At 51.0% G+C, this 25,861-nt stretch overlaps 3 protein-coding genes across 42 annotated transcripts in view; 1 reads left to right on the top strand and 2 right to left on the bottom strand.

Annotated features, from left to right (window-relative positions):
* Positions 1-2,437, bottom strand: part of MADD (MAP kinase activating death domain) — a 47,069-nt gene extending 44,632 nt beyond the window's left edge. For all 36 annotated transcript variants that reach the window (XM_045557981.1, XM_045557986.1, XM_045557982.1 and 33 more), the window contains exon 1: positions 1,111-2,437. The gene's annotated coding sequence lies outside the window, so the exon portion shown is untranslated. The remainder of the gene's footprint in view (positions 1-1,110) is intronic.
* Positions 2,438-2,524: 87 nt separating this feature from the next.
* NR1H3 (nuclear receptor subfamily 1 group H member 3) lies at positions 2,525-14,451 on the bottom strand. 5 transcript variants are annotated; one of them, XM_045558021.1, is made up of 11 exons: positions 12,614-13,105; positions 11,343-11,689; positions 10,004-10,083; positions 9,289-9,477; positions 8,637-8,903; positions 8,068-8,276; positions 7,782-7,961; positions 7,501-7,600; positions 3,289-3,402; positions 3,015-3,109; positions 2,525-2,822 (listed from the first exon to the last, which is right to left on the bottom strand). In XM_045558021.1, the coding sequence occupies exons 3-11, from the start codon at positions 10,044-10,046 to the stop codon at positions 2,676-2,678; spliced, it is 1,344 nt and encodes a 447-aa protein (XP_045413977.1). In that variant the 5' UTR covers positions 10,047-10,083; positions 11,343-11,689; positions 12,614-13,105; the 3' UTR covers positions 2,525-2,675. The 5 variants fall into 5 exon arrangements, with proteins under 5 accessions (XP_045413977.1, XP_045413976.1, XP_045413979.1 ...); XM_045558020.1 differs by lacking the exons at positions 11,343-11,689; positions 12,614-13,105 and adding exons at positions 10,968-11,138; positions 11,310-11,324; XM_045558023.1 differs by lacking the exons at positions 11,343-11,689; positions 12,614-13,105 and adding an exon at positions 14,228-14,451.
* Positions 14,452-18,074: 3,623 nt separating this feature from the next.
* On the top strand, positions 18,075-25,307 carry ACP2 (acid phosphatase 2, lysosomal). Its single transcript, XM_045558027.1, has 11 exons — positions 18,075-18,299; positions 18,732-18,827; positions 19,153-19,239; positions 20,339-20,491; positions 20,596-20,694; positions 20,774-20,863; positions 21,323-21,455; positions 22,236-22,318; positions 22,431-22,537; positions 22,657-22,832; positions 24,847-25,307. Exons 1-11 carry the CDS (start codon positions 18,186-18,188, stop codon positions 24,978-24,980), a joined length of 1,272 nt encoding a protein of 423 aa, XP_045413983.1. The 5' UTR covers positions 18,075-18,185; the 3' UTR covers positions 24,981-25,307.
* Positions 25,308-25,861: the final 554 nt, after the last annotated feature.

Below are 25,861 nucleotides of genomic sequence, written 5' to 3'. Positions count from 1 at the left end.
TACTCAGATTGCAGAGATAACCAAGGCTTTTCTTCTCATTCTCTCCCCACAAAGACTAAATCCTTTAACACCACCCACAACTCACACTCAGTCTTCATAACCAACCAGACTCAGACTCTGCCTCTTGCCTCAAACATATTTACTAAAGTGGAGCCCCTGGTTCCAGCTCCATATATTCCAAAGGCATCAAGCTCAAAATGCTGATGTCCCACATCACCATCCACTCCATCCAGATGCAGATTCAGAATCCACAAACCTTTAATTTATCCATGCTTTTTTCAGCATACAATGGCCATGCTAACCAACCCTTTGGATCTATCCCTCCCCTCGTTTTAGGCAGGATCTCATAGTAAAGCCACAGGAACCGGGGAGCGATATGACATCTCTGCTGACGTGAGCACAAGAGGCTCTCCTCCCCTCCTCCCCATCCCCAGGCAGTGACCTTGCAAGCTCATCAGCACAGACTGGTCCAGCGTGAGGGAGAACTGGAGCGATGAGGCAGGCAACTGGCAGGGCTGGGGGGAGAGCGGAGGACAGGAAAAGGAGCAAGAATTTATAGATGCACGAGGATGAGGAGGGGAGCGGTTGCAGGAAAGATTAAATGGTGTCTCCAATCTCCAGCAAGTCAATTTGAAACATCAAATTTTTTTAAAACAAAAGTCTTTATTAAAAAACCAAACATGGTTCTCCAAATCATAACCAAAAGTGACGCGAGCGCGCGCGCACACACACACGCACAACGCCAAACGCTCGTGCAGGCTCGGGCCCAGGGCTGGACAGCTCTGCCCGCCCCCTCACCTGCTGGACAGTTCTCCCCCGCCCCCGGCCCGGAACCAGCGCCGCCTGCCCGAAGGGAATCCAGCCGAGCAGCCCAGAGCTGCGCCGGAGCCCGCAACCCGCAGCCCCTCGGTGGCCTGGAGCGTCCCCCCGCCACCGGCCCCGTCCGCTTCCTCCTCAGACCCCTGCCTCAGTCCCTCCCGAGACTCCACGCCCTTTCACTCATTTAGGGCTTCCTCAGAGACCCTTTCCTCCTAGAGCCCCTGTCTCCCTCTAGGAGTCCCTAAATGCCCAAATACCCTTCCAAGCCCCCAGTGACCCAGGTTCTCCTACCTTCCGAGCCTCGGGGGACCGGCTAGGCCGGGCCGGACGTCCCCCGGCAGCGGAGCGTCAGTCGCCCCGGCGCTCGGCGCCGCCGCGAGCTGGCGCCAGTTCCGCGTCCGCACCGGGGGGCGCGTACCTCTCCGACCCGGTGCGGAAGCCGGAGGCTGAGGGGGCCGGGGCCGTACCATTCACCCCTGGGGGGACTGGGCTGCACCAAACCGCGCTGAGGGGTGGAGCGGACGACGGGAGAAAGGCGGGCGCGCACACGCCTATCCGTGTGGAAGTGGGAACGAGACGGGGCGTGCTGGGCCAGTCCAGCGCCACTGAGTTGCAAGGGGAGGACCCGAACGAATACCTTTGGTTAGGCTCCTCACACAGATTTTAATCCGACATGGTAATAGAACCCATTTCGACGAAATATCGATTAATCTGAAAGTAACTTCTCAGGATAATCTGCACCTGAGACTTTCTGATCCTCTCCCCACACCTCACCTCCTTCCCCCCGCACGCGGCTTGGAAGGGCCCGGCCGCCAGGGCTGGGAAGCCAGCTGCCCCGGCGGCGGAGCCTACCAACTCGGGGCAGCGGGGGGCCTGAGCTAAGGCGCGGCCGCGGGCTCACCTACACGGCGCGCACCAAGGAAGGGGGCGGGAACAGCGCCGCGGTGCCCGCTGGGAAGTGGAGTCCAGCCCTTTCAAGTGGCCAAACGCGCCGCCGGGCAGCCTCCCTGTGGCCTCAGGGGGCTTTTCCTCCTGCCCCACAGGGATTGGGGGCCGAAACCCGGCCCTGGGTCTTTCAGGTTGTGCCTTTTTTTTCAGACGTCAACGGAAACCTAAGGCATTATACCCACGCACGTGAGGTGCACGGCTGAGGCGTTAGTTCTGAAAATCCACTTCCTCCCCAAGAGAAAGATAACCCGATCCCACCTGGAACACTAAAGGGGGAGGGAGCGGGGTGTAATCCTCAGCATTTCATTTACCATATGGCACGGTGGGCTGGTAAAAGGAGACCCCCGCCCCCCCACTGCCAAGACTGTCACTTGTGACTTGTCTCCCTTCTCTGAGTCTGGAGGCGGATCCTAAAGGACATAGGCTTCCTCCTCTACTGCTGTGCCCCACCCCCAATCCAGAAATTGGTTTCTCTCATTCTGTGTTCATTTTGGTCTGTCTTCCTGTTCAAACAGTGCCAGACCCATCAGTGAGGCAGCCCCAAGGCATTTATGGCCAAGCCACAGAGTGACAGTGGAGAATTTCTCTTGGGGCCCTGTGGGGAAAACAGGAAGTGGTGGAGGCAGGATGGGCAGGGCCATGGAGAACCTTGTGCAAAGCGGCCCCCAGGTTCATCGGTTTGGTGGGGCCAGGACAGTCTTCAGATGGAGCACAGCTTTAGCAGGCCCCTCACTGCCTAGCAGCCACAAAACTCCCAACCCTTTGACTCTCCTTTAATGCCACGTGAGGATCTCCTTGCCCAACTCTTACAGGAATGTTTGCTCTTCTCAGTCACCTCCACCTCTAGGAGGCAGCCATGGGGCCTCAGCCATCCAGCCCAGAAAACAGAAGATATGGGGGAAGAATAGTCATTCGTTCACATCCCAGATCTCAGAGAGCAGCGGGGGGAGCTTTTTGTCCTGCAGGCGCAGTGCAAACACTTGCTCTGAGTGGACACTGCTCAGGGTCCGGAGGCTCACCAGTTTCATTAGCATCCGTGGGAACATCAGTTGGTCCTGGGGAAAGGAGAGGGACAAGTCCAGCCTTTGCCTCTCCCCAGGGAAGGGGGGAAAGGGTAGGGGAGTTGTGGGAGAGGTAGAGAATTGTCTGTGCACAATGTAGGTAGAGGGGGATTCTTGAAGAGAAAGTAGGTGTGTCAGGGAATGGACCTGTTGGAGGAAGAGCAAGGGCACCATTGGGAGACTCACATGGGGGTGGTGGATGGAGACGTAGGCATGCAGGGCCTCCACATAAGTGTGTTGCAGCCTCTCTACCTGGAGCTGGTCCTGCACGTTGGGCCGGTCTATAGATCACCAACAGAGTTGAAGAGCAGGTCTGGCCAGGGTCTTAGTTCCATACCCCATATCACAACCAAAAAAGTGGGATATGCCCCACCCAACCTCTCCCATCCCAAAATAACACAGCAAGAGCCTTCCCCCACCCCTTAGTGCAAGCCTCTTGCTCTTTGCCCCTCCTCCACACCTGCAGAGAAGATGCTGATGGCAATGAGCAAAGCAAACTCGGCATCATTGAGCTGCAGCTCATTCATGGCTCTGGAAAACTCAAAGATGGGGTTGATGAATTCCACCTGCAGTCCTGGGGAGGAAGAAGGGAGGCTGAGGCATGTGTCAGGAACAGCAGGAACTTCCTTCTCTCCTCCAACTCCTCAACTTAGGGAACTACTAGGAACTCACTAAGAAGTTTTCAGGGCTCTGTTGTGTAACCTTGGGCAATCTCTTAACCTCTCTAAGCCTCATCTGTGAAATGGGAATCATATCTGAACTTACTCATAAGAGTGTTGTGATGATTCCATGATAAAGCATGCAGAATACTTAGCAGTGTGCTTTGCACACAAAAGGTGCTAAATTAAATAATAAACCAGTTATTCTTTTTTTTTTTTGGAGACAGGGTCTCACTCTGTCACCCAGGCTGGAGAACAATGGCACAACCATAGCTCACTGCAACCTCAAACTCCTAGGTTGAAGCAATCCTCTCAACTCAGCCAGGACTAGAGGTACACATCACCATGCCCAGTTAATTTTTAAGTTTTTTGTAGAGATGGGGTCTTGCTATGTTGCCCAGGCTGTTCTTGAATTCCTGACCTCAAGCGATTCTCCTGCTTCAGCCTCCCAGGAGGTGCTGGGATTACAGGTGTGAGCCACTGTACCCGGCCAATTCTGTTATTCTAATTAGAATTCTTGAGGGCCACATTTCTAGAAATAGAGGCAATTCTTATTTTTATTTATAAAGAAGCCTTTTTCACTGGCAATTGGCCTTACTTATTCGAATACTAGAGATACATTTCAATATCACACCCTAGAGGGAATATAGGGCATACAGCAGTGTGGTTCAGGATGTGGACTCTGGCACCAGATTGCCTGGGTTTGAGTCCCGGCTCTACCATTTACTAGGCTTTGTGACCTTGAGTAAGTTATTTAACTTCTCTGCGCCTTGGTTTTCCCATTTGTAAAATGGAGATAATAATAGTACCTACCTCATAAAGTCCTTAGAATAATATGTGGCATATATGATAATTACTGTGTGTAAAGTAAATTAAAAAAATTAATGGAGCCAGTCTTCTTGCTGAGAAGACTAAAGTGCAACAAACCATGACCTAAAGTCATGACACTTAGAGAAAACTCCCATAAACATTGTCAAAGTCTTTGCACCCCACACTGTTCCCTAGATTCTGTTAGATTTCTTTTAGCAACCATCTGCTATCCTTTTCCATTTGAGGCTTCTTGATTAGTCACTTCCTGTACTTTCACCCTGATGTTTATCAAGAGTTGTGTATTGATACATTTAACGAGCAAGCCCCATTTTATAAAGCATTTCTTGGCCGGGCGCGGTGGCTCACGCCTGTAATCCTAGCTCTGGGAGGCCGAGGCGGGTGGATCGCTCGAGGTCAGGAGTTGAGACCAGCCTGAGCAAGAGTGAGACCCCGTCTCTACTAAAAATAGAAAGAAATTATCTGGCCAACTAAAAATATATATACAAAAAAATTAGCCGGGCATGGTGGCTCATGCCTGTAGTCCCAGCTACTCGGGAGGCTGAGGCAGTAGGATCGCTTGAGCCCAGGAGTTTGAGGTTGCTGTGAGCTAGGCTGACGCCACGGCACTCACTCTAGCCAGGGCAACAAAGTGAGACTCTGTCTCAAAAAAAAAAAAAAAAAAAAAAAAAACAATATAAAGCATTTCTTGGTGAGGTTTGGAGCCCCAAAATGTGCCAAACAGCCCCATTATACAGAGTTTAAGAGAAGAATTGAGTTATGCACTCGGGAGAGTCTGTTAACGCTTGCTGAAAGAACACCTCAAATGCGCTCACGGTCCGCGTGATTAGTCATCCACTACGTGCAACAAATGGTAGTGGATGTAGAGGGGGAAGAAGACCTGACAAAATAGAGCTCCTGTTCCCTCTCTCCAAGACCTCACTGATGAAATGAGAAATGAAAGACAAACATGATGACATCAAATCTGCTTATATAAATAAATCTATAAATAGGTGCAAATTCAGACAGCACAAGTCCACCAGTGCTGAAGGAACACAGAGACATTAGAACTGGGAAGGGTTCAGAAAGGAGGATGTTCTGAAGAAGAAGGAGGCCACAGTTAAGAAGGTCTGGGATAATAACCATCTGGGGAAAGGTGGTTTAGTAGAGAAGGGGGACATGGCCAGGCTTTAAAACTGGGTACAGTCATCAAATCACCCCCCTGATTAGGTGCCTAGACGTTCAGGCAGCATCCTGAACACTACAGAAGGCAAAGGTGCCAACAGAGCCCTGTCATGCCCTACAGTTAAGGGAGGTCTTCCTAGAAAGCTCACTGAGTGGCCTGTGTTGGGACAACAAGAGGCACATAAGCTGCCCTGAGTCATCAGAAACCAGGAAAGGCTTTATGACTCTGGCCTAGAAACAGATCTACCAGCCCTGAGAATGAAGTTACAGCATCAACCATATTTTACAGACACACTCACTCAGCTGTTAAGCTCCTCAGTCTCCTGTGCGGGCTCAGGGCCAGTTCCTCCAAAACTCCCTCAGCCTCCGTCCTCCCCCAGCCCTGCACCCAGAACACAAACATTACCAACAGTTGAATATGACAAGGCTGTCTGCTTAGCCCCAAGCAAGCATCAGATAGACAGCAGCAATGTGAACCAATTCTTGGAGAAAATGTTGCTCCAGATTGTTATTGCTATACAGAGACAGAAATGATTTCAGGAGTTTTGCAGGGCTTTGCCCCGAAGGAATATGTGAACGTGTTAGTTCACGTATCAAAAGCTGCCTCGCCTCAGGAGGGCGTCTCAATGGTCAGTAGCAGCTGCTTTCCAAGGTGACACTGCTGTCTCAAACCTGTGACTTTTGCCCCTTTTGTACGACAAAGCAGGCTTGCATGGAGCCTCGGGATGAGAGCTGATCAAAGAGTGCCCGCCTGACAGACAGACGGACACCTGCGGCTAAAAGCAGTTAGCCTAAGGGACAGTTCCTGCTTCACTCCTGACTACCTGTCTCAATCCACAAAAACTAGGTAAAGAAATACAGAGCCACTATATTTCTGTTTAACTTTTCTGCTAAAGTGATAGCTTTACCTTATAACTTAGAAGTTTGTCTTAGAAATATTTTGTAACTGTTTGTTCACGTAGATAGAGTTAATTAAGGGATCTCTGGAAGCTTTTGGGAGACTTTTAACTTAAAACAAACTACCTGTTATTATGTAAATCTGTTACCCCTGGCAATCGATCAATGTACCTATAAATACTGATGTGAAACTTTACTCAGGGCCTCACAGCTCACAGGAGTGCTGGGGGGTCTCCCAATCCCCCCACCTTTTATAAATTTTATACTTTACAAAACTGTACTTTCATCTCTGTGTATTCTTTTATTTCTATGTTCTATTATTTTCTATTTTTTATTATTTCCTTATCCTTTCCGATGACCTTATCCTTTCTGACGTCCCTGCCTAAGGGACCTGATTTTTTGCTCGGAGAACACAAACATTACCAACAATTGAATATGAGGAGGCCGTCTGTCTAGCCCCAAGCAAGCATCGGATAGAGAGCAGCAATGTGAACCAATTCTTGGAGAAAATACTCCGATACGGGATGGGGATGGAAGGATTCACTCTTATCTTACAACTGCCCCATCTGGGCTAGTTTGCCACATTTCAACTGGTTCTCCAGTTCATCAGGAAAAGCAACCAAAATAGAGTAGGGGAAATCAGCCCACAGGATCCTTAAAGAGCACATCTGAGAAAGATTGTTCATTTTGTGATGACTAAAAGGCTTGGAGCAGTAGTTTTCAAACTTTCTTTTCTAGCTGCAAAATCTTATCTTCAAGCAAAATGTTATACAGAAGCACAATATGTAATGCAGATTTAAATGGAGCTTCTTGTTTGGCTAAAGTAGGGATGAAGGATATTCCTAAACCTCCCTGTTTCTTCTCCAAGGTGACAGTTCCAAAACCCCTCAGGTTCCTCGGAACACAGTTTGAAAACCACTGGCCTAAAGCAACATAGGACAAGCGTCTATTTGAAGCAGTTGAGAGAGGTCTATGAGCATTCCAATTTTCTGTCTTCAAAAAACAAGTGGAGCCTTCTTTGCAGCCACCCAAACCTTAGGACTGTGGCTCTGTGGTCACTGTGGGCCCATGACCAAAAGCACCTGACCATCCAACCCCAATCCTTTTGTGATTTCAGTTCCTACCTGCTTTGGCAAAGTCTTCCCGGTTGTAACTGAAATCCTTGAGGAAGGTGATACTCTCATTCCCAGGGTTGTACCTCCGAGATGTCTCCAGAAGCATCACCTGCACACAAGTAGCAAACCTCAAACATGGTCTAGGAGGGCTGGCCCCTTTGAGGGAAGATTGATTCCCCTCATCCCTTACTTCCCAGTAGATTTGGCTCTCTCAGCTGGATGTCTGGAGGCCTCTCCCACAGATAATTCCACTGTGGTCCTCCCTTCATCCCTTGCCCTTTTCCAGCCACCTCGATCGCAGAGGTCTTGAGCAGAGCGATCTGGTCCTCCCGGCTGAGCTGCAGGAAGCCAGGCAGCTGTTTGGCAAAGTCAACGATCTCCTGCACAGAGACGATGGCCAGCTCTGTGAAGTGGGCAAAGCGCTGCTGACGGGCCTCCCGGCTCTGGGGATCTGGTGCCATGGGCCAAGGCTACCCAGGAGGGCAAGGAGGGAAAAGGCAAACTGCTTTGAGTGGGACATCAAAAAGCTCACTGGTGCTCTGGGCGCAACCACCCCTCCCCAGATCTGTCAAGTACCGTAACTCGAAGCAGGTCAGAAAAGGAGCGCCTGTTACACTGTTGCTGGGCGGCAACCAACTTCTCGATCATGCCCAGTTGCTCTGGGCTAAGCTGAGGCAGGACCTGGGGAGGTGAAGAAGCCCTTGGGGGCAGGGATGTGGCCTGAGCCTGTTCCTCCTCTTGCCGCTTCAGTTTCTTCAGGCGGATCTGTTCTTCTGACAGGACACCTAAGGACAGGGCCAGACGTGAGGAAGGGAGAAGAGGGGAGACAGGAAGCAAGGATAGGACACAGGGGTAGTTTGGGGCTCCAGAAATGCAGAGAGCATTAGATAAAGGCAAGGAAGTGTTTTTTTTTTTCTTAGAGATGGGGTCTCACTCTGTCACCCAGCCTGGAATGTAGCGGTATAATCATAGCTCACTGCAGCCTCGAACTCCTGGCCTCAAGGGATCCTCCTGCCTCAGCCTCCCAAAGGAGGAAATTTTAATCCATACTCAGAGACTGGGCAGCCCCTGCAGGCTCAGGCGCCCATTCCTCTCACCTCTCTTTCCCCTCAGCCTCTCCCTCCACTCCGGCCCCAGACACTCACATTCCTCCCTCATGCCAGCCTGTCGGCATTTACGAAGACGACACTCCTGGCACTTTCGGCGCATGTAGGTGTCCATGGGGCAGTGGCCACCGCTGTGGCAGATGTAGCGTGCTCCCTTGATGACACTGCGGCGGAAGAAGCCCTTGCAGCCCTCGCAGCTCAGCACATTGTAATGGAAGCCAGAGGCCTTGTCCCCACACACACTGCACAGCTCGTTCCCCAGCATTTTGGGGGCTGGCCCCTTTTTCCGCTTTTGTGGACGGAGCTCTGGAAACAGGGAAGAGCCTTAATGTTCTCCCCAACCCAGCCACTGCCCTGGGCACTTAGTGACCTGCATTCCCTTTATAATACAAAGTCCAGTCTCTCTATTATAAGCTCTCCTTCACCAAATGCCATTGTGTCCTAGGTACCATATGAGCCCCTTATATGAATGATCCTTATAACAACCATAATTATTATTTCCATTTCACAAATAAGGAAATTGAGGCTCAGAAAGGTCTAAGGTAGAGACAAAATTCACACTCAGATCACTCAGGTCTAGTTAACCCCAAAGCCTTTGGACTTCACCATGATATTATAAAGTAAAGAGCCCCAAGGAACCCATCCCAGATCCAGGGAGCTCCTACCTCCTCCAAATCCAGAAGCTCCTCACCTGTGGGTTCTGAAGGGAGCTCCGCCCTGGGGAGCAGGGTTGTGGGTTCTGCTGCCTCCAGCTCCATCCCCAAAGTGCCCCCAGCAGATTGGGGCATCCTGGCTTCCTCTCTGAGGATGCAGTTGCTGCCTCCTGGGCCCTGGCTGCTTGCATCTTGTGCATCGGGCTCCCACAGCTCCACTGCGGAGTCTGAGCCCCAAAAGAAAGGCACAAAAGGGGTCTCAGGCCCCATCCCAGCTCCACTTCCTCGCATCCTAGCTGGGAAACTGCAAACTTAGCCCTACCCTTAGAGGGCAGCAAAGCCGCAGCTTGGGCTTTGAGACCCCAGAGTTTGTGTGGGCTCTAGGACTAGTCACTTGTAGTCCCTTGTACCTCAAGACTTTAAAGAAGATGTTAACCTTTGTTCCTTGGGGGACTGGCATGCATCTACCTCTGATCAGACAGAACTCTTCAAACCCGGAGCTGGGTAAGCACTAGGCATGCCAACTCTCCCCAGCAGCAAGCTCAGATTGGGGAGGATAGGTGGGTGCCTGCATGGGCCAGGCACCAGAACCAGGGCAGAGGTGATCTGGGCAGGAGGCAAGCAATACTAAGAACAAGCTCTGGACCGCTCTTTGGAGGACAGCAGAATGCAGGCAATGAAGGCTTATTCCTAAGGGAGAAGAAGAGCCTGAGTTCTGGGCTCAGGGGAGAAGACTGGAATGAAGACGCTTACCAGGAGAAACATCAGGCACTGGGGCCTCCAGCCACAAGGACATCTCTTCCTGGAGCCCTGGACATTACCAAGGCACTGTCCTGCAGGAATGACCCAGGTTACACTCTTTGGGAACTGGGCTCCTTTCTGGCCTCAGCTCCCTTCTCCTTCTGATCCTGCCTTTTTATCAGTAGGAACAATATCAGCCAACTTACTCGTCATATATCATTAGCTTGTACTAAGGCTTCATATGCCTTCCTCATTTCACTATGTTGCCCACGCTAGAGCTAGAGTACAATGACTATTCACAGGCACAATCATGGCATACTACAGCCTCGAACTCCTGAGCTCAAGGGATCCTCTGCTGTCAGCCTCCCAAGCAGCTAGGACTACCAGCAGGTGTCACCATGCCTGGCTCAGTTCTTAAGCCCATTTTACAGATAAGCAAACTGAGGTTCAAAGAGATTAAGTAAATTGCCTATGACCACACAGTTAGGCAGAGGTAGAGTCTCTTTAACTCCAAAGTCTGAGCTCCCAGCCACCATGCCTGCCTTTCTCCCCAGAGCCACTCTCCTGGCCATCAGGCAATATTTGGGCACATGTGCCCTGCTTCTGTCAGAGCCCCTTCCCCCTTGCTCCAGCAATGACAGCAAATTGGGCAGGACTGGGAGATGGAATCGAGGCTCCCTGCACCTAGTGAAACACGCTGCTTATTAGAGAAGCTCACTCCTGCCACTTTCCAAGGTCCCAGCACGAATCTCTTGCCTCCAAGAGTCTCCCCACTTCACATACAGGACCTCTTTCGCCAGAACCCCTCATGAGTTATTCTGGGATCTAAATAGAATCCTGTCCATGCCCGGAGCTTCCATAGCCATCACCCCTAACTTCTCCCCGGAGACCCCTTTCTAAGATCCTCAGAACATCTCCCCACCCCAAGCCAGACATGCACACAGAGCCCCAGGCCGCTGCTGAGGAGCAGACCCACCGAATCCCCAGGCCACCAGACTTCCTGGCTGGGCAGTCTCTGGAGCCCCCTTGCTGGGAGAAGAGAATGGTGCAGTCCCCTGTCCAGAGGCCTGAGTGCCGCCAGCCGGTGAGCCGGAGCTGAGCACAAGAGGGACGTGGAGCCCCGGGGAAGTAGCACTGTGGGGAAAGGCTGAGGGGAGGGACCGCCAAGGGGTCGGGCCACCTCTCCTTCCTGCCTGGCTGACTGGAGCCTGCTGGAGCCCTCGCCTCCTCAGCCCCCGCCCACGGGGCAGCTTCCCCCCCAGGCTGACTCCTCCCCAGCCGGCCACCCCCTCAACCCCGCACCACCCCCGCCCCCTACCCCCAGCTAAGACAGTCGCATTTCCCTGCAGACCGGCACTGTTCCAGGTCTCTCCCCTTCCTCTCCTCACTCCGCGGCTCTTAGCTGCTCTTTGAGAAGGACTGCCTCCCAGGCACCCCCACCCCAATCCCAGCAGCCTCCAGAGTCCGCGTTCCCTCCCCTCCATAGACACCTCGCAGAGCAAAGGTCCCAGCACGGCCCAGAATTGCGACACTGACACCGAGCCCCAGCCTGCTTTCCCAGCCTCCCGCCTCCTCCCTTGCCTCTGGGAAGGGGCCAAGAAGCATTCTCCACTCGCCCCAGGCCTCTGCCAAGCTGGTAGAACTCCAGGGGTGGAGACAGGTGCTGGGCCTTCCAGGGAGTCTCTGTACGTGGGTGCCCTGCGGGGTGAAGGAGAGGTGACAGGAGAGATATGCTGGTAGGAAGTGAGCCATGAGCAATGGTAGGCCTGAGATAGGTGGGAGTGACAGATGACAGGAAACCCAGGTGCCAGCCCAGGATGGACCTGAGAAATACGCAAGTTGCCTCATCTGGGGAACAGTCCAATCGGAAGTGATGGCAGGCTCTATCCAGCACCCACTGAGACTACAGCCATAGTCTTCCTGCCCTGCCATCTAGGACGTGAAATCGATCCCTGAAGGTAGATCCCACATTTCATTGATTTTATGTCCCCCTGAAGGCCTGGAACAGGGCCTGGCATAGAGGAGGCAACAGAGTAGGTCCCATGTCCTTGTTTGTTGGATAAGTAAACAAGAAAAATATGGCCCTCTTCCATCCCATACTTGTTAGTTTTAGTCGATTTCAACTCAGCATGTTGATTTAGTGTTTGGGCTCTGGGCTCAGATTTTTGGGTTCAAATCCTGACTCTGCCTCTTTTTGCCTGTGTGATCTTGATCAAGCAAGTTACGTAATGTCTCAGAACCTTTGTTTCCCTATCTTTAAAACAGGGATAATAATAATAATTTTGTCACATAAGGTTGTGAGAATGAAACAATAGATCATAGCACAATGTGTGGAACACAGTAAGTGTTCAAGAAATGGCAGCAGTTGTCATTACTCTCCCACTCCTTTCGGCTGTGGGTCTTCCCATCACCTCGAAGTCATACATTGTGAACTTTGTGCTCGTTTCCGTATACAGTACAAACCCCTCACTATCTCTTCTGGTCCTCAGAGCAGCCCCAGGAGAGAGGGAGGATCAGTAACCCGAGCTCCATTTGACAGAGAACACTGAAGCTCATGTGAGGGCCTTTTCCAAGACCACACAGTTAGTGGCCAAGCTGGGATCAGAATCCAGATGTCCTTACTCCAGTCCGCGGGCTCTTTTTGTGCTGTGTCAGAGTCCAGGGCAATCTTGTCTTGTTGCATCTCAGGTCTGATGGGCCAGTGGAACGCTGAGATGGAAGAAGCCAGGGCTGGTGGGCTGCAGGGGAGAGGCTGGGAACATCTGCAGATGCTTCAGTCCAGATGCGGGAGGTGAGGAGCTGAGGTTACTGCTGGTCATTCACCCCTTGCCCCATTCCCAGTTTCCTGCTCAAGGGCTCTTCCTGTTTTGCTGTGAACTCCAGTTCCCATGGGCCCCACATTAAAGCATAGAAGGACAGGGGGCCAGGGCAGGCAGCCAGAGGGACCAAAACAGAGATGAACAGGGCACCAGGGAGAGGAGAACAGAGGAAACAGGGAAAGAGTGGACATGCGGTGTGGGGGTGGGACAGAAGGAACAGGATGAGAAAGGACAGGGAAAGGTGAAGCAGAAAGGAGCTTGGTGAAAGATGGGAGGAAGCATGGGGTGGGGAGGGGAACAGGCAGGGGGCTGGGGAGCAGATTTGAGAAGACAGCAGGCTGGGTGGTGTTGCAAAATCTGCCCATATATTCATTTTCACATTTCAGAAAAGCCCCTGTGACACTCCCATCTCAAACTTCTGCCTCCAGCTTTTGCTCTTGTTCCCCCTCATCACAAGGCCATCCCCTCACTTGGCCTCCACCCTGGTCTGGGCATCTCTGAGTCACGAGCACATGGCTCTCCACTCCTCTCGAGTGGGTTCCTGCTCTGATTTTCACAAGGCCCCAGCTGGTCTGGGAAAGTAGAAACCAGGGACGCCAGCCACCGTGGACTGGAACTGTTCTGTCCCAGCCCCCACAGCCCCCACCCCCTCCCCTGAAGCTCCAGCACAGCAGCATAGCAGAGATGTCCCTGAGATACCTGGTTTCAAGGAACTCGGGATACAACACTGCTCTGAAGCCTGGTGACCCATCTTCTGGGAGCCAGGAAAAGCCTCCCTCATCTACTTCTAGTCCTCAACTCCCTCTCCTGACACCCTAGTCTCCCCACAGGTGGATTCCCAGGACCTAAGACTACCCACCAGCCCCATCTGGAGCCCTCTGACCCAGGCCAGAGCCAACTACTGAACAAGCAAGTCAAGACACCAACTCCCCCAAGCCAGGGAGTCAGCCTCAGCCTGTCTCATGCAGAGGAGGCAGCATTACCAGTACTTCACTAGCACAGCTACCCCATCAGGTTATGGGGAGCTCAGGAGCCCCCTGATCCCCACCCCACAAAGAGGGGAAGGGAGAGGAAAATGGGTGAAGACCAAAACCTGTTGACAGTATCTCCACAGTGTTCCTTGAGACCAACTGCTGAGACTTCTGCCCTAGGCTAGGCAAGCAGTGAGGTCATCAGCGGCTGGACTCACATGTCCCAGTTGGCCAGCCCCACCCCCACGGCACAGCCCCACCAGCCCACAGGAGGTGTTAGGTCCAAAGGCCCCTTAGCCCCGGGCTCCTACAGGAGGCAACGTCCCTGGGAATACCTTCAGGGATCTACCAAGTCACATTTCTGACCCCCAGAACTTCCAGAGGCTATTTCTTGTAGCAAGGGGAACCCTGAAGCAGAACTAGGAGCAGCCCATGGTCACAGGTACCTCTGGATAATTCCCCTGAAGGCACTCATTCCCATGAAGCAGGCCACAAGGTAGGATTTGCAGGGATGGACTAGGGCAACTGCTTCTTGCTCCCTCCTTCACCATTCTGGAAGGGTGGAAAGTGTGAGGATCATCTTGCAGACCATTTCACCTACTCAAGTGACTTCTGCCCAACCTCCCAATCACAGATAGAGAAGAATCCAGTAGTTCCTGCTTCCCGGACCTATGAGTTCAGACATGATATAAAAGGCAGAAAGGAAAAAAGAAAAGTAACATTTCTTTAGGCCCTACTATACACATTTATCTTAGTTGTATTATTTGATTTAACCTCAGAATAAACCCCAGGAGTAACACAGAAGGCAGAAAGGAGAGAAGAAAAGCAATATTTATTTAGGCCCTACTACATAGCATTTATCTTTACCTGTATTATTTCATTTATCCTTACAATAAGTCCTAAGAGATAGTTACTAGCAAGGAGCAAATATCAAATTTGAATATAGGTATAGCCGATTCAAAAACTCAAGCTCAAACTAAAAAAAAAAGAAAGAAAGAAAGAAAGAAAGCAAAGGAAAAAAGAAAATCACAAAGAATGCACAAAAATACCTTACTCCATTACACAAAACTGCCTCCTCCTCAGATGGGAAAAATGGTTAATTCACCTGGATTTAGGTTTGCTCTGCCAACACGGAATAGAGCAGTGGTTCCCAAACCTGGCTTCACCTTCAGAGATTCTGATTTATTTGGGCTGGGGTAGGCCCACATACCCATCTATCTATCCATCTATATGTCTATTTTATTTTGTATCAGTAGTTAGGAAATAAGGTGTGAGAATCACAGAATCTTCTGGTAGAAAATATGCAGAAGCTGGGGTTGGGGGGTGTCAAGAAACTAGGGCTGAGCTCTAGGCCCTACCATCTACTTGTAGTGCTATCCCCTCCCTTTCTGGATTTGCTTCTTACTACAAAAACTGAAATAATAGGCCAGGTATGGTGGCTCACACCTGTAATCCTAGCCCTTTGGGAGGTCGAGGCAGGAGGATCACTTGAGGAGTTCCAGACCAGTCTGGGCAAGAGTGAGACCCTGTCTCTACAAAAATAAAAAATTAGCTGGGTGTTGCAGCATGTGATTGTAGACCCAGCTACTTGGGAGGCTGAGGCAAGAGGATCACTTGAGGCCAGGAGTTTGAGGTTGCAGTGAGCTATGATGACACTGCTGCACTTTAGCCCAGGGAACAGAGTGAGACCTTGTCTCAAAAAAACCCCCCCAAAATTGAGATAATATCTGTTTCATCAATCCCTCCTATATGGGATATTTGCAGGCACAAAAGATATAGACATACTTGAACAAGTGGGAAGAAAAGCAAAAGATCAATTTGAGGGATTTTTGTTCTACTTGCTAAAATTGGGTGAGCCAAAGATTTACATTCTGAAAGCACAATGGTCTGAGTACTTTGCAAGGACAGTAAGGAGCACATTAAAACAAAACACTCAAAAAAACCCACTAATACACAGTATTTTGCCAATTAGCCATGTCCCATTCAGTCCCACTAATGTGAAAAGGTTTCCTTTGACAGAAATTACTCTTTTTTTTTTTTTTTTTGAGACAAAGTCTTGCTCTTTTGCCCTGGCTAGAGTGCTATGGTGTCAAGCTCACAGCAACCTCAAACTCCTGGGCTTAAGCAATCCTTCTGCCTCAGCCTCCCGAGTAGCTGGGACTACAGGCATGTGCCACCATGCCCGGCTAATTTTTTCTATATATATAATTTTAGCTGTCCAGATCATTTCTTTCTATTTTTAGTAGAGATGGGGTCTCGCTTGCTCAGGTTGGTCTCGAACTCCTGACCTTGAGCGATCCTCCCGCCTCGGCCTCCCAAAGTGCTCGGATTACAGGCCTGAGCCATCGCGCCTGGCCAGAAATTACTTTCTTAAAGGTATTTTGGGGTCAGCAGATATAGTTTACTAATGCAGTTTGAGTAGCCTGCAAGAACCAATCCATTATAAACATTAATTAACCTCGGAAACACAAAACTTGGGTTTTCATCCATTCTCCTTAACTGTGTGGGCTTGGGCAAGTCCCTTCCGTTCTCTGGAAGTTTTGTTTGTTTTCTAATCTGTGAAGTAAAAGGACTAGGTTAGGTCAGGGATTCAGAGATCCTGATTTATGAAACCTACAAATGGTCTTTGTGAAACTTTTGAGATTATACTTGTGTGTGTGGACATCTTTCTGGATGACAGAGGGCAAAATTTTCATCTGATTCATAAAGGGGCTTATGACTAAATGAGGTTAAGAATATTGCTGGACACTGTGGCTTATGCCTGTAACCCCAGCAATCTGGGAGGCTGATCACTTGAACCCAGGAGTTCCATGCTATAGTGGGCCATGACTGTGTCACTCCACTCCACTCTTGGGCAACAGCACAAGATCCCCATCTCTTTAAAAAGAGGAAAAAAAGGAACTATTTTAACTATTTGGCTACCCAGCCTTAAGTTCTTATTCTATTCACTCCTCAGTCTCCTCCATGACAACTCTGGAAGCAACGTTTAGATCCTGAGGTACATATACATAATGGATCTGGAGTCCTAGGGCAGAATAAGGAGAGGCAGTTCTGATGAATTTTGATTCCCCAAGATCTGAGATGATTTGCTTCTAGTGGGCAGATATGAATCAAAGCATCCCAAGGCGCCGACGGTCTGACTTGCAACTGTGCATCACTCCAAGCTCAGAGTCATAAAGTCCTGAGGCCAAACTGGCTGCATCTGTTTTTTGGGTTTTTTTTTTTTTTGAGACAGAGTCTCACTCTGTTGCCCAGGCTAGAGTGCCGTGGCGTCAGCCTAGCTCACAGCAACCTCAAACTCCTGGGCTCAAGCAATCCTCCTGCCTCATCCTCCAGAGTAGCATGTGCCACCATACCTGCCTAATTTTTTCTATATATATTTTTAGTTGTCCATATAATTTCTTTCTATTTTTTTAGTAGACACGGGGTCTCACTTTTGCTCAGGCTGGTCTCGAACTCCTGAACTCAAAGGATCCACCCATCTCGGAGTGCTAGGATTACAGGCATGAGCCACCGTGCCTGGACTGCATCTGAATCCCAATGGCCAAGAGGGCCTCTGATTCTGGGGAAACCCCACCTAGTCCCTTTTCACAATATGCCTGCCCCTTACCCCAAAATATCTCCCCTCTGGTCTGAAACTATTCCCCTAGGGATTCAATGGGTTTGGAAAGTCTGAACATCCTGTGCAACCCAACTCCTTTGGGAAGGGGCATGGTGTCTTGATTCTAATTAACTAAAACTTGGAAGAGGACGGGAGGGAGAACAGGGAAAGGACTGGAAGGTTAAGCTTTCTTTGCTTTGGGTATGAGCAGTAGGCTAGACTGGGAGCAACCTCAAGGACACAGGGAGTCCAAAGGCCTGTTTACATACTGCGCCCTGCACCCCAAACAAGACCTCTCCCAGGGAACAGAGCCAGGGCCAAGGCTCAAACTCCACCCAAAGGCAGGGGCGTGGAGAGAGGCGCCCCTATCCTTTCCTATCCCTCGCCCGCGCGTATTCTGCATCCACCCCGGCTTAGGGTCACGCACGCCAGCACCCCGGCCAGAAGGGGCGCTCGCTCTCCCGACCATCGCCCCGCCCAGTGCAAGCGCCACCTTGGTACGGGGTCTCCCCCGGCCGACGCAATCCTGAGCTCACGGTCCTGTTTACCAAGCTGAGGTCTTCAAGCCCTGTCTGCCGCGCGAGGTCGCGCTACATTCCCACGCTCCTCTGCAGCGGCCAGATCGCTAACCTCCTACACGCATTCTCTCGCAGATTGCGCTTTCTCCCACCACCCGCGCCCATCCCTAAGCAAGATGGCGGCAAGCGCATTTCCGGCGTGTGTCCTTTCGGCTGCGTCCGGGCGGCTGCTGCAGGTGCCACCCAGCGGGTTCCGGCCCCTTTGCAGCATACACTACAACGGTGATGGCGGGCAGACGGCCCGGCTGGAGCCGGGCAGCACTTGTGCAGCTCCTTCTTGGCGTGAACCTTATGGTGATGCCACCCATCCAGGCCCGCAGTCTGCGCTTCGTAACCTTGGTAAGGAGGGACGGGGTTAGAAGCGCAAAGGCCGGCTGGTGGGGGTCCGAGGTCTCGAGAAAAAGGCGCTGGCATAGGAGGGAACGACTGGCCTGGGTGCTAGGTTGATCTATTGATCTGCAGCCCTGGGTTTGGGGGAGGAGTGGCGTGTCCAAATAAGGAGTTCTGTATCAGGGAGTAGCTTGGGATGAGTCTACCCTTATATAGGTTAGTAGTTAAATGGTTAAGAGACTCATCCCTAAGAAGCCTTTGGTGATCTTTTTTTCACTTAGCCAAGTTAGAATCTCTGGAGCCTAGAAGAAGTTACTAACTCCTGAATTGGGGTCTTTTGCAGTGGGTAAACTTCCTTGCCTAACATCGGGCAAAGGTAGATTCTGTGTCCCCATCAAGAAGACCCTTCTAACCTATAGACAAACTATTTTCTTTCCTCAGCTGTACCGACATGGGGACCGTTCACCAGTGAAGACATATCCCAAGGACCCCTATCAGGAAGAAGATTGGCCCCAGGGGTTTGGTCAGTTAACCAAGGTGGGTCAGAAGCCAGCCTTCCCTCCATGTGAGCTGTAGAATAAGTGACCTCTAGAGCAGGCTAGAGAACTTGAGTCCTCACTAAACTGCTATTTATTTCCCACACAGGTGCTGACTTTGACCAGATTTCGTAACCTAACTTTAGTCTGTATCCAGTACAGTGCTGTGCACAACTAGCCACTTAATAAATGACCTCTGGGATCAGATTAACCCACTCCTACTTCCAGCCAGGGATAAACCTGGAAAGCAACAGTTCCTAAACCCCATGGGGCTTGTGAGCCATCCCTTCCCTCCAGACCTTCTTAACCCTCAGGTTTGCTCACAGGAGGGGATGCTACAGCACTGGGAGCTAGGCCAGGCTCTGCGACAGCGCTACCATGGCTTTCTAAACACCTCTTACCACCGGCAAGAGGTAAGGCTGGCAGCTCAAGAGACAACGGGAATGGGATTTGCTGTTCTCATCTTCTGCCTTCAGGGAGCCTAAGGGTGGGGCTGGGCACTTTGGCCTCCTTCCTGCATTTCTGGTTACACCCATAGGACATGACATTTAAGAGCTATCTGAAACAGCCCTAGAAGCTGAGTTGCCTCTGCTTGGCTGGGAAGAGGCAAAACTGATCAAGCATTCAAACTCAGACTTAAGGAAGGGCCTAGCAAAGTGGTTTCTGACTCTGAAATAACAGGCTTTCCAGCCAAGACATTTATTGAGTACCTATTAAGGGCCAAGCACTGTGCTAGCACTTTGCACACAATGGTGCACCACTCAGATGTAATCTCTGTCTTCATGGAGCTTAGAATATAGTAGGGATGTCAGATGATAAACCAGACAGGGCCAAGATAAAGGATGGCAGGGAAGACATACATGGATAGGGCACATCAGGGAAGACTGGCTCCTTGAGGTCCTCTCCCCACCCCAGGGAAGGGGGTAGCTGTTCCTCTGGTTACCTCTCAGCCACAACTGTCTCAGGAGTCTGTAGGTGTTGTTATTGTTCCCTTGAGGCCCAGCACCATCCTGAACTTGTCCTTCTCCACTTTCCTCCTCCCTTTTCACAAGCCACTATCTCTGTTCTTTATATTTTCTCCCTGGTCTTAAGCCAGTTTACAAACGGGGGATGGAGAGTGACTGGAGACAGTGTCTGCCCTCAGGAATCTTGGTCTAGATAGGGAGACAGGCATTGTTATAAAATCAGACAGACAGACCAGAAAGCCTTGCTGGCTAAGCACTTTGGGCTGGGAGGAAGGAGCATGTGAACTAGTGCCATTCCCACAGGAGTTCTTCAGAGTGGTGAAGGCCCCAACCCCTAGCGGAGTGTTGGGGCCTTTGAGAGATGGGGAAAGCCAAAGAGGTGGGGAGGGCCCAATGCATGGTGGGTTTACAGTTTGCTAGGTAACCATCAAAAACAGGTTCTTCCTCTGGGGCTCTACTGAGGGGACGAAGAAAGCCCCACCCCCCCACCTGACAGACAGACAGACACACACACACATACACACGACTCGTGTTGCCATCTCTGCAGGTTTACGTGCGAAGCACAGACTTTGACCGTACTCTCATGAGTGCTGAGGCCAACCTGGCTGGACTCTTCCCTCCTGGCGGGATGCAGCGCTTCAACCCAAACATCTCATGGCAGCCTATCCCTGTGCACACTGTGCCCATTACTGAGGACAGGGTGAGACTGGCCAGCCCTTCCCTGGAGGTGGTGAGGGGACAGCTCTGGCCATGGGCCTGCTGATTCCAGACTCCTTCTCTGCCTGTTTCCCCTTCGGTGTACAGCTGCTGAAGTTCCCATTAGGCCCATGTCCCCGTTATGAGCAGCTGCAGAATGAGACCCGGCGGACACCAGAGTATCAGAACGAGAGCATTCAGAATGCAGTGAGTAGGGGCTGAGGTTGGGGTCATCAGACTGCCCTTCCCCCAGGGCAGCACTGATCCTCTGATCCATTTTTCATAGCAATTTCTGGACATGGTGGCCAATGAGACAGGGCTTACAGATCTGACGCTGGAGACTGTTTGGAATGTCTATGACACGCTCTTCTGTGAGGTGAGCCCACTAGGGTGCCTGCTGTGATCATTCTTCTCTCCCCCTCAGCAGGCCCGGGTCCCCAGGACAGAACACAATGCCTGGACAAGATCATTCCCACTGGGGAAGTCTAGGCAAGCTGCAGCATGTGAAACACGGGAACTTCCCTAACAAGTGAAAAAGAACCTCAGAGTGGGAAATGGTTTATTACTTGTCAGCAGTCCCTACTCCTCTCCACCCAGAGCTCTCATGGTGTCAGACTCCTTTCTGCTGAGTCTCACTTTGCGTGCCTGAGCTTCCTTTCCTGTGCCCTGCAGCCTCAACACTGTCTGCCATGCTACTGTTCCAGCCCCTCCGCCTCACCTCTCCTCTCCCTCCCTCCATCACACACACAGGCACCTTCCCACTGGGGAAGAGAGCTACCCCAGGAGAGGCCCTGGCCTAGGTCCAGGGAGCTAATCTGCCTGCTGCGATACACAGCAAACACATGGGCTGGTCCTGCCGCCCTGGGCTTCACCCCAAACCATGCAGCGTCTGAGCCGGCTAAAGGACTTCAGCTTCCGCTTTCTCTTCGGGATCTACGAGCAGGCAGAGAAGGCCCGGCTTCAGGGGGGTGAGTGACAGGGGCAGCATGTCACGGTCTTCCTCAGGACCCTATAGCGTTAAAAACCTGCTATTGGGGGCTTCTCTCTAGCTTCCTTCTCTACTGAAACATTTTCTGCTCTTTCAAACCCAGAACCCCCCCCATCACCCCATTAGTCCCCTTATCTCCCCAATTCTCCTGATGCTTCTTAGCCCATGTGTCACTGTCTGACCTCAATCAGGTTTGCATGCTCTTTTCTGCTATTCACATTCTTAAGCTTCACCCACATCAGAAAAACCCTCCCTCTCCTAAATGAATAGCTGTCTCCAGAGAACCACTGGGGGCCATTTTGAGAGAAGGCTGAGTAGCATACATGGCAGTTTCCTCATTTGAGCACCCAAGGGCTTGCCAGCTGTTAAACCTTTTTTGACAGCTCAGTTTTCAGAGCCTGCATATGGCAGTCACACTGGCATGGAGCCATCCTCTGTGTGTTTGGAAGCAATCTTAAGTTTACATTTGTTCCAAACTGGAGTACTTCTTCCAACATGGGCAGGGACTCATAGCTCATTTGTAAACTGGCAGGTTTCTACCTCTGTGTTGAAATATAGATAGATACCTTGTTTTATCTTGGTTCCTTCTGTAAATTTGAGAGTTCTTAGAAAACAGGGGTACTACATGGTCCCCATGAACCTCAAGTGTCTCTGTGCTGATCAGACCCAGGACTAGCAGAGGGCAAGAGGAGCACAAATAGGTCAGATCAGAAGACAGTGATGGCTGTAGCCACTGACACTGGGGACCTTTCTCCTTTAGGAGTCCTGCTGGCTCAGATACGGAAGAACCTGACTCTAACGGCAACCACCTCCCAACTCCCTAAGCTGTTGGTTTACTCTGCGGTAAGCTCCTATACTCCCCAGCATGCTCATGTCCAGCAAGGAGCTGGATTTCCTGTTTGCTTCCTGGAGGTGCAGGCAAGCAGTGCTGATGGGGAGCCCCTCTCCCTTACAGCACGACACTACCCTGGTTGCTCTGCAAATGGCACTGGATGTCTACAATGGTGAACAAGCCCCCTATGCCTCCTGCCACATATTTGAACTGTACCAGGAAGATAATGGGTGAGTGGAACTATCAGTGGATCTTCTGCAGGGACCGTCAGGTGGTGGCTGAGGGCAGACCAAGAACTCAATTACAGGCATGCTGAGCAGTTCCCGTCTTGCCTCCTGTCAACCCTCAGGAACTTCTCAGTGGAGATGTACTTTCGGAACGAGAGTGGCAAGGGCCCCTGGCCGCTGATCCTGCCTGGCTGCCCTCACCGCTGCCCACTGCAGGACTTCCTTCGCCTCACAGAGGCTGTCGTGCCCAAGGATTGGCAGCAGGAGTGCCAGCTGGCAAGCGGTCCTGCAGACACAGGTGAGCTGCCTTCTGCCCCTGTGCTGGTCATGTCCCAGACCTACTTTCAGTTCACATCCACAAATCTGAGGGTTGTCATGCTTCCGGCCATCTGACTGCATTTCCGAGACCGTTTTATACCTTTTCCCCCTCCTCACTCTCACTTCTTATATCACTGAGATAAGAACAACCAGGAGAGAAGTGGCTCATTCTCCGACCACCAGATCTACCAGCTTTACTTGCTGGTACAAACCACTAACTTAGGGCCAGCCTCTCCACCCACACACTGGGTCTGTCTCTTCTCACCTCCACAAGGAGCTCTGGTACCTCAGAGCTGCCCTCTCTGCTGGATCACTCCCGTCTCAAAAGCCTAATATAGACCTCTGAGACCCACATCTTTCCTCAGCTACCACTGTTTCTCTGTCCCCTTTGAGAGTCGGATCCTTGAAAGAGTTGTCTACGCTTTGGCTTCACTTCCTGATGACCCATTCTCCCAGACTCACATCAGGCAGTCTTGTCAAGGTGACCAGTGACCAATTCTTAGCTTCTCTTACCTTTCAGCAGCACTACATAATCAGCCACTCCTTCCTTAAACACTTTCTTGGCTAAAGAGTTTTTTCTCGGCCGGGCGCGGTGGCTCACGCCTGTAATCCTAGCTCTGGGAGGCCGAGGCGGGTGGATCGCTCGAGGTCAGGAGTTCGAGACCAGCCTGAGCAAGAGTGAGACCCCGTCTCTACTAAAAATAGAAAGAAATTATCTGGCCAACTAAAAATATATATACAAAAAAATTAGCCGGGCATGGTGGCTCATGCCTGTAGTCCCAGCTACTCGGGAGGCTGAGGCAGTAGGATCACTTAAGCCCAGGAGTCTGAGGTTGCTGTGAGCTAGGCTGATGCCACGGCACTCACTCTAGCCCGGGCAACAAAGTGAGACTCTGTCTCAAAAAAAAAAAAGAGTTTTTTCTCCTAATTTTCACACAACTTCCTTACTGGCTTCCTCTCCGCACTAAACAGTGAATGGCCCAGGGTTTATCCCTGGCCCTTTTTCCATCTGAGTGCACTCCCAAGGTCATCTCATCTTACCTCTTGGCTTTACATGCCATCTCCATGCTAAGTTCCATCTTTATGTCATGACTTACAGACTCACATCCAGCTGCCAAATTGAAGTCTCTACGTCAATATCAAATAAGATATCTCAGAGTTGCTATATCTAAAACCAAATGCTCTTCCCCTAAATCTGCTCTTCCAGGCTTTCCTATTTTAGTAATTGGCACTTTAGTCACCTAGTGACATGGTAAAACCCTCGGAGTTGTTTCGAATACCCTCTTTTTAATAGCTCACATCTGGTCCACTGTCAGATCCTATCAGCTGAACCTTTTAAACAGATGCTTGTCTCTAGTCCCGTCTACCACCGGCTCTAGTCTGAACTACTGAAAAGCTTCCTAATGTTCTGATTCTGTTCTTGTCCCTACTAGTCTTTCAGCACAGCAGAGTTGATTTTCTAAAACATAAACCAGTTCACGTCACTATCCTCAGAATCTTCCAATGGTTTCCCATCACATATGGAATAAAATCCAAGTTCTTTACCATGGCTTTCCAGGCCTACTTGCCCCTTGCTTACTCTGCTCTAATGATACTGACTTTCTTGCTGATCCTAGAACACGCCAAGCTTATTCCCACATCAGGGTCTCTTGCACTTGCTTTCTGTCCCCTGCCCCAAGATACTATTCTCTCAGATTTTCGTGTGTCTCACTCATTGACTCCAGGTCTCTTGAAATTCTCACTTCCTGCACGATGCCCTCTCTGACTGACCTGCCTTGTTTTGTTTTTCTTTATAGTATTGGTCACTAAATTTCATTCGTATCATTTGCTCCTTTCTTGGATCTCCTCTCCTAGAATGTAAACTGCATGAGAGCAGAGACTTTGCTTGTGTATCCTCTGCATGTCAGGACAGTACCTGGCATGTGGTAGGTGCTCAAGTATCTGTTGAATGAATGCTAATAATGACCTTTCTCTTCTCCTTCCCCCATGCCCAGAAGTGATCGTGGCCTTGGCTGTATGTGGCTCCATCCTCTTCCTTCTCATAGTGCTGCTCCTCACCATCCTCTTCCGGATGCAGGCCCAGCCTCCCGGCTACCGCCACGTCGCAGACGGGGAGGACCATGCCTGACAACCACTCAGCCCGCTTCCCTCTGCCTCCTAGGGGAGGTGGGCTGGGCCCTTGCTCCTGACTGTTGCTGCTCGTCAGCCATGGACAGGAGACCCCAGGTTGGGCCTCCCTCTCATCACCCCAGCCATATGAGCAAGTGGGGCTTGACTTGGCCATGGCACCTGCTACTCAGCATTCACTCGCCTGATGTTTACCAAGTACTGTGTTGGACATTGGCTTTCTCCAAACAGGATTTGCCTCCTCCACGCTCCCTAAGCACCTGAGATGTAAACAGGTATTCGGTTTTCACTCAGGACCTGGGATAAAGAAACTGACGGAATGGTGCCTGATCTGCCTTGCTCTTCCATCAAGCCCTGCTCTTTCTCTTCTAGCCTGGGGTCTTTGGCAAGTAGCTCAGAGGCCAGTCTTGCCTCTCAGTGCTTACTTCAGTAGGGAAAAACTGCACAATGCCAGGGGTACAAACACTGGCTACCAAGGAACAGGATCACTCAACAGTCAGCCATCCAAGTTTTCCTTTGTCTGGCTGAGGCCACCGTTAGAGTCAAACATAATGCTTTAGGCATTTTTGTCACCCCTTCAGCTTGAGCAGATCAAAGGGTATTTGTACTTGGGGGAGAGTGGGGAATGGGGGGGCTGAATTGGGGGGGTGCTGAATTGTCACACAGAATCATGAAATGTTCTCCCCCCCAGCGGGGGTGGGGTCTCCAGGGACCTGAGGTCACTGCAGGTTGTGAGTGGCACAGCTCCTGACTGTGGCCCAGAACAGGGCTGAGGCAGCTCCCAGAGAATGAAAGTTTTGGACTGTTAGTGCTGTTTCTGTGCCTCCTCTTCATTTCCGAAACCCACAGAACCCTTTGACCAGGGCACTGCCGGAAGATCCA

Source organism: Lemur catta, chromosome 7 (genome assembly GCF_020740605.2).
Source record: "Lemur catta isolate mLemCat1 chromosome 7, mLemCat1.pri, whole genome shotgun sequence".
NCBI lineage: Eukaryota > Metazoa > Chordata > Mammalia > Primates > Lemuridae > Lemur > Lemur catta.
The sequence above is the reverse complement of the archived record's forward strand: the minus strand, read 5'-3'. Positions and strand labels throughout refer to the sequence as shown.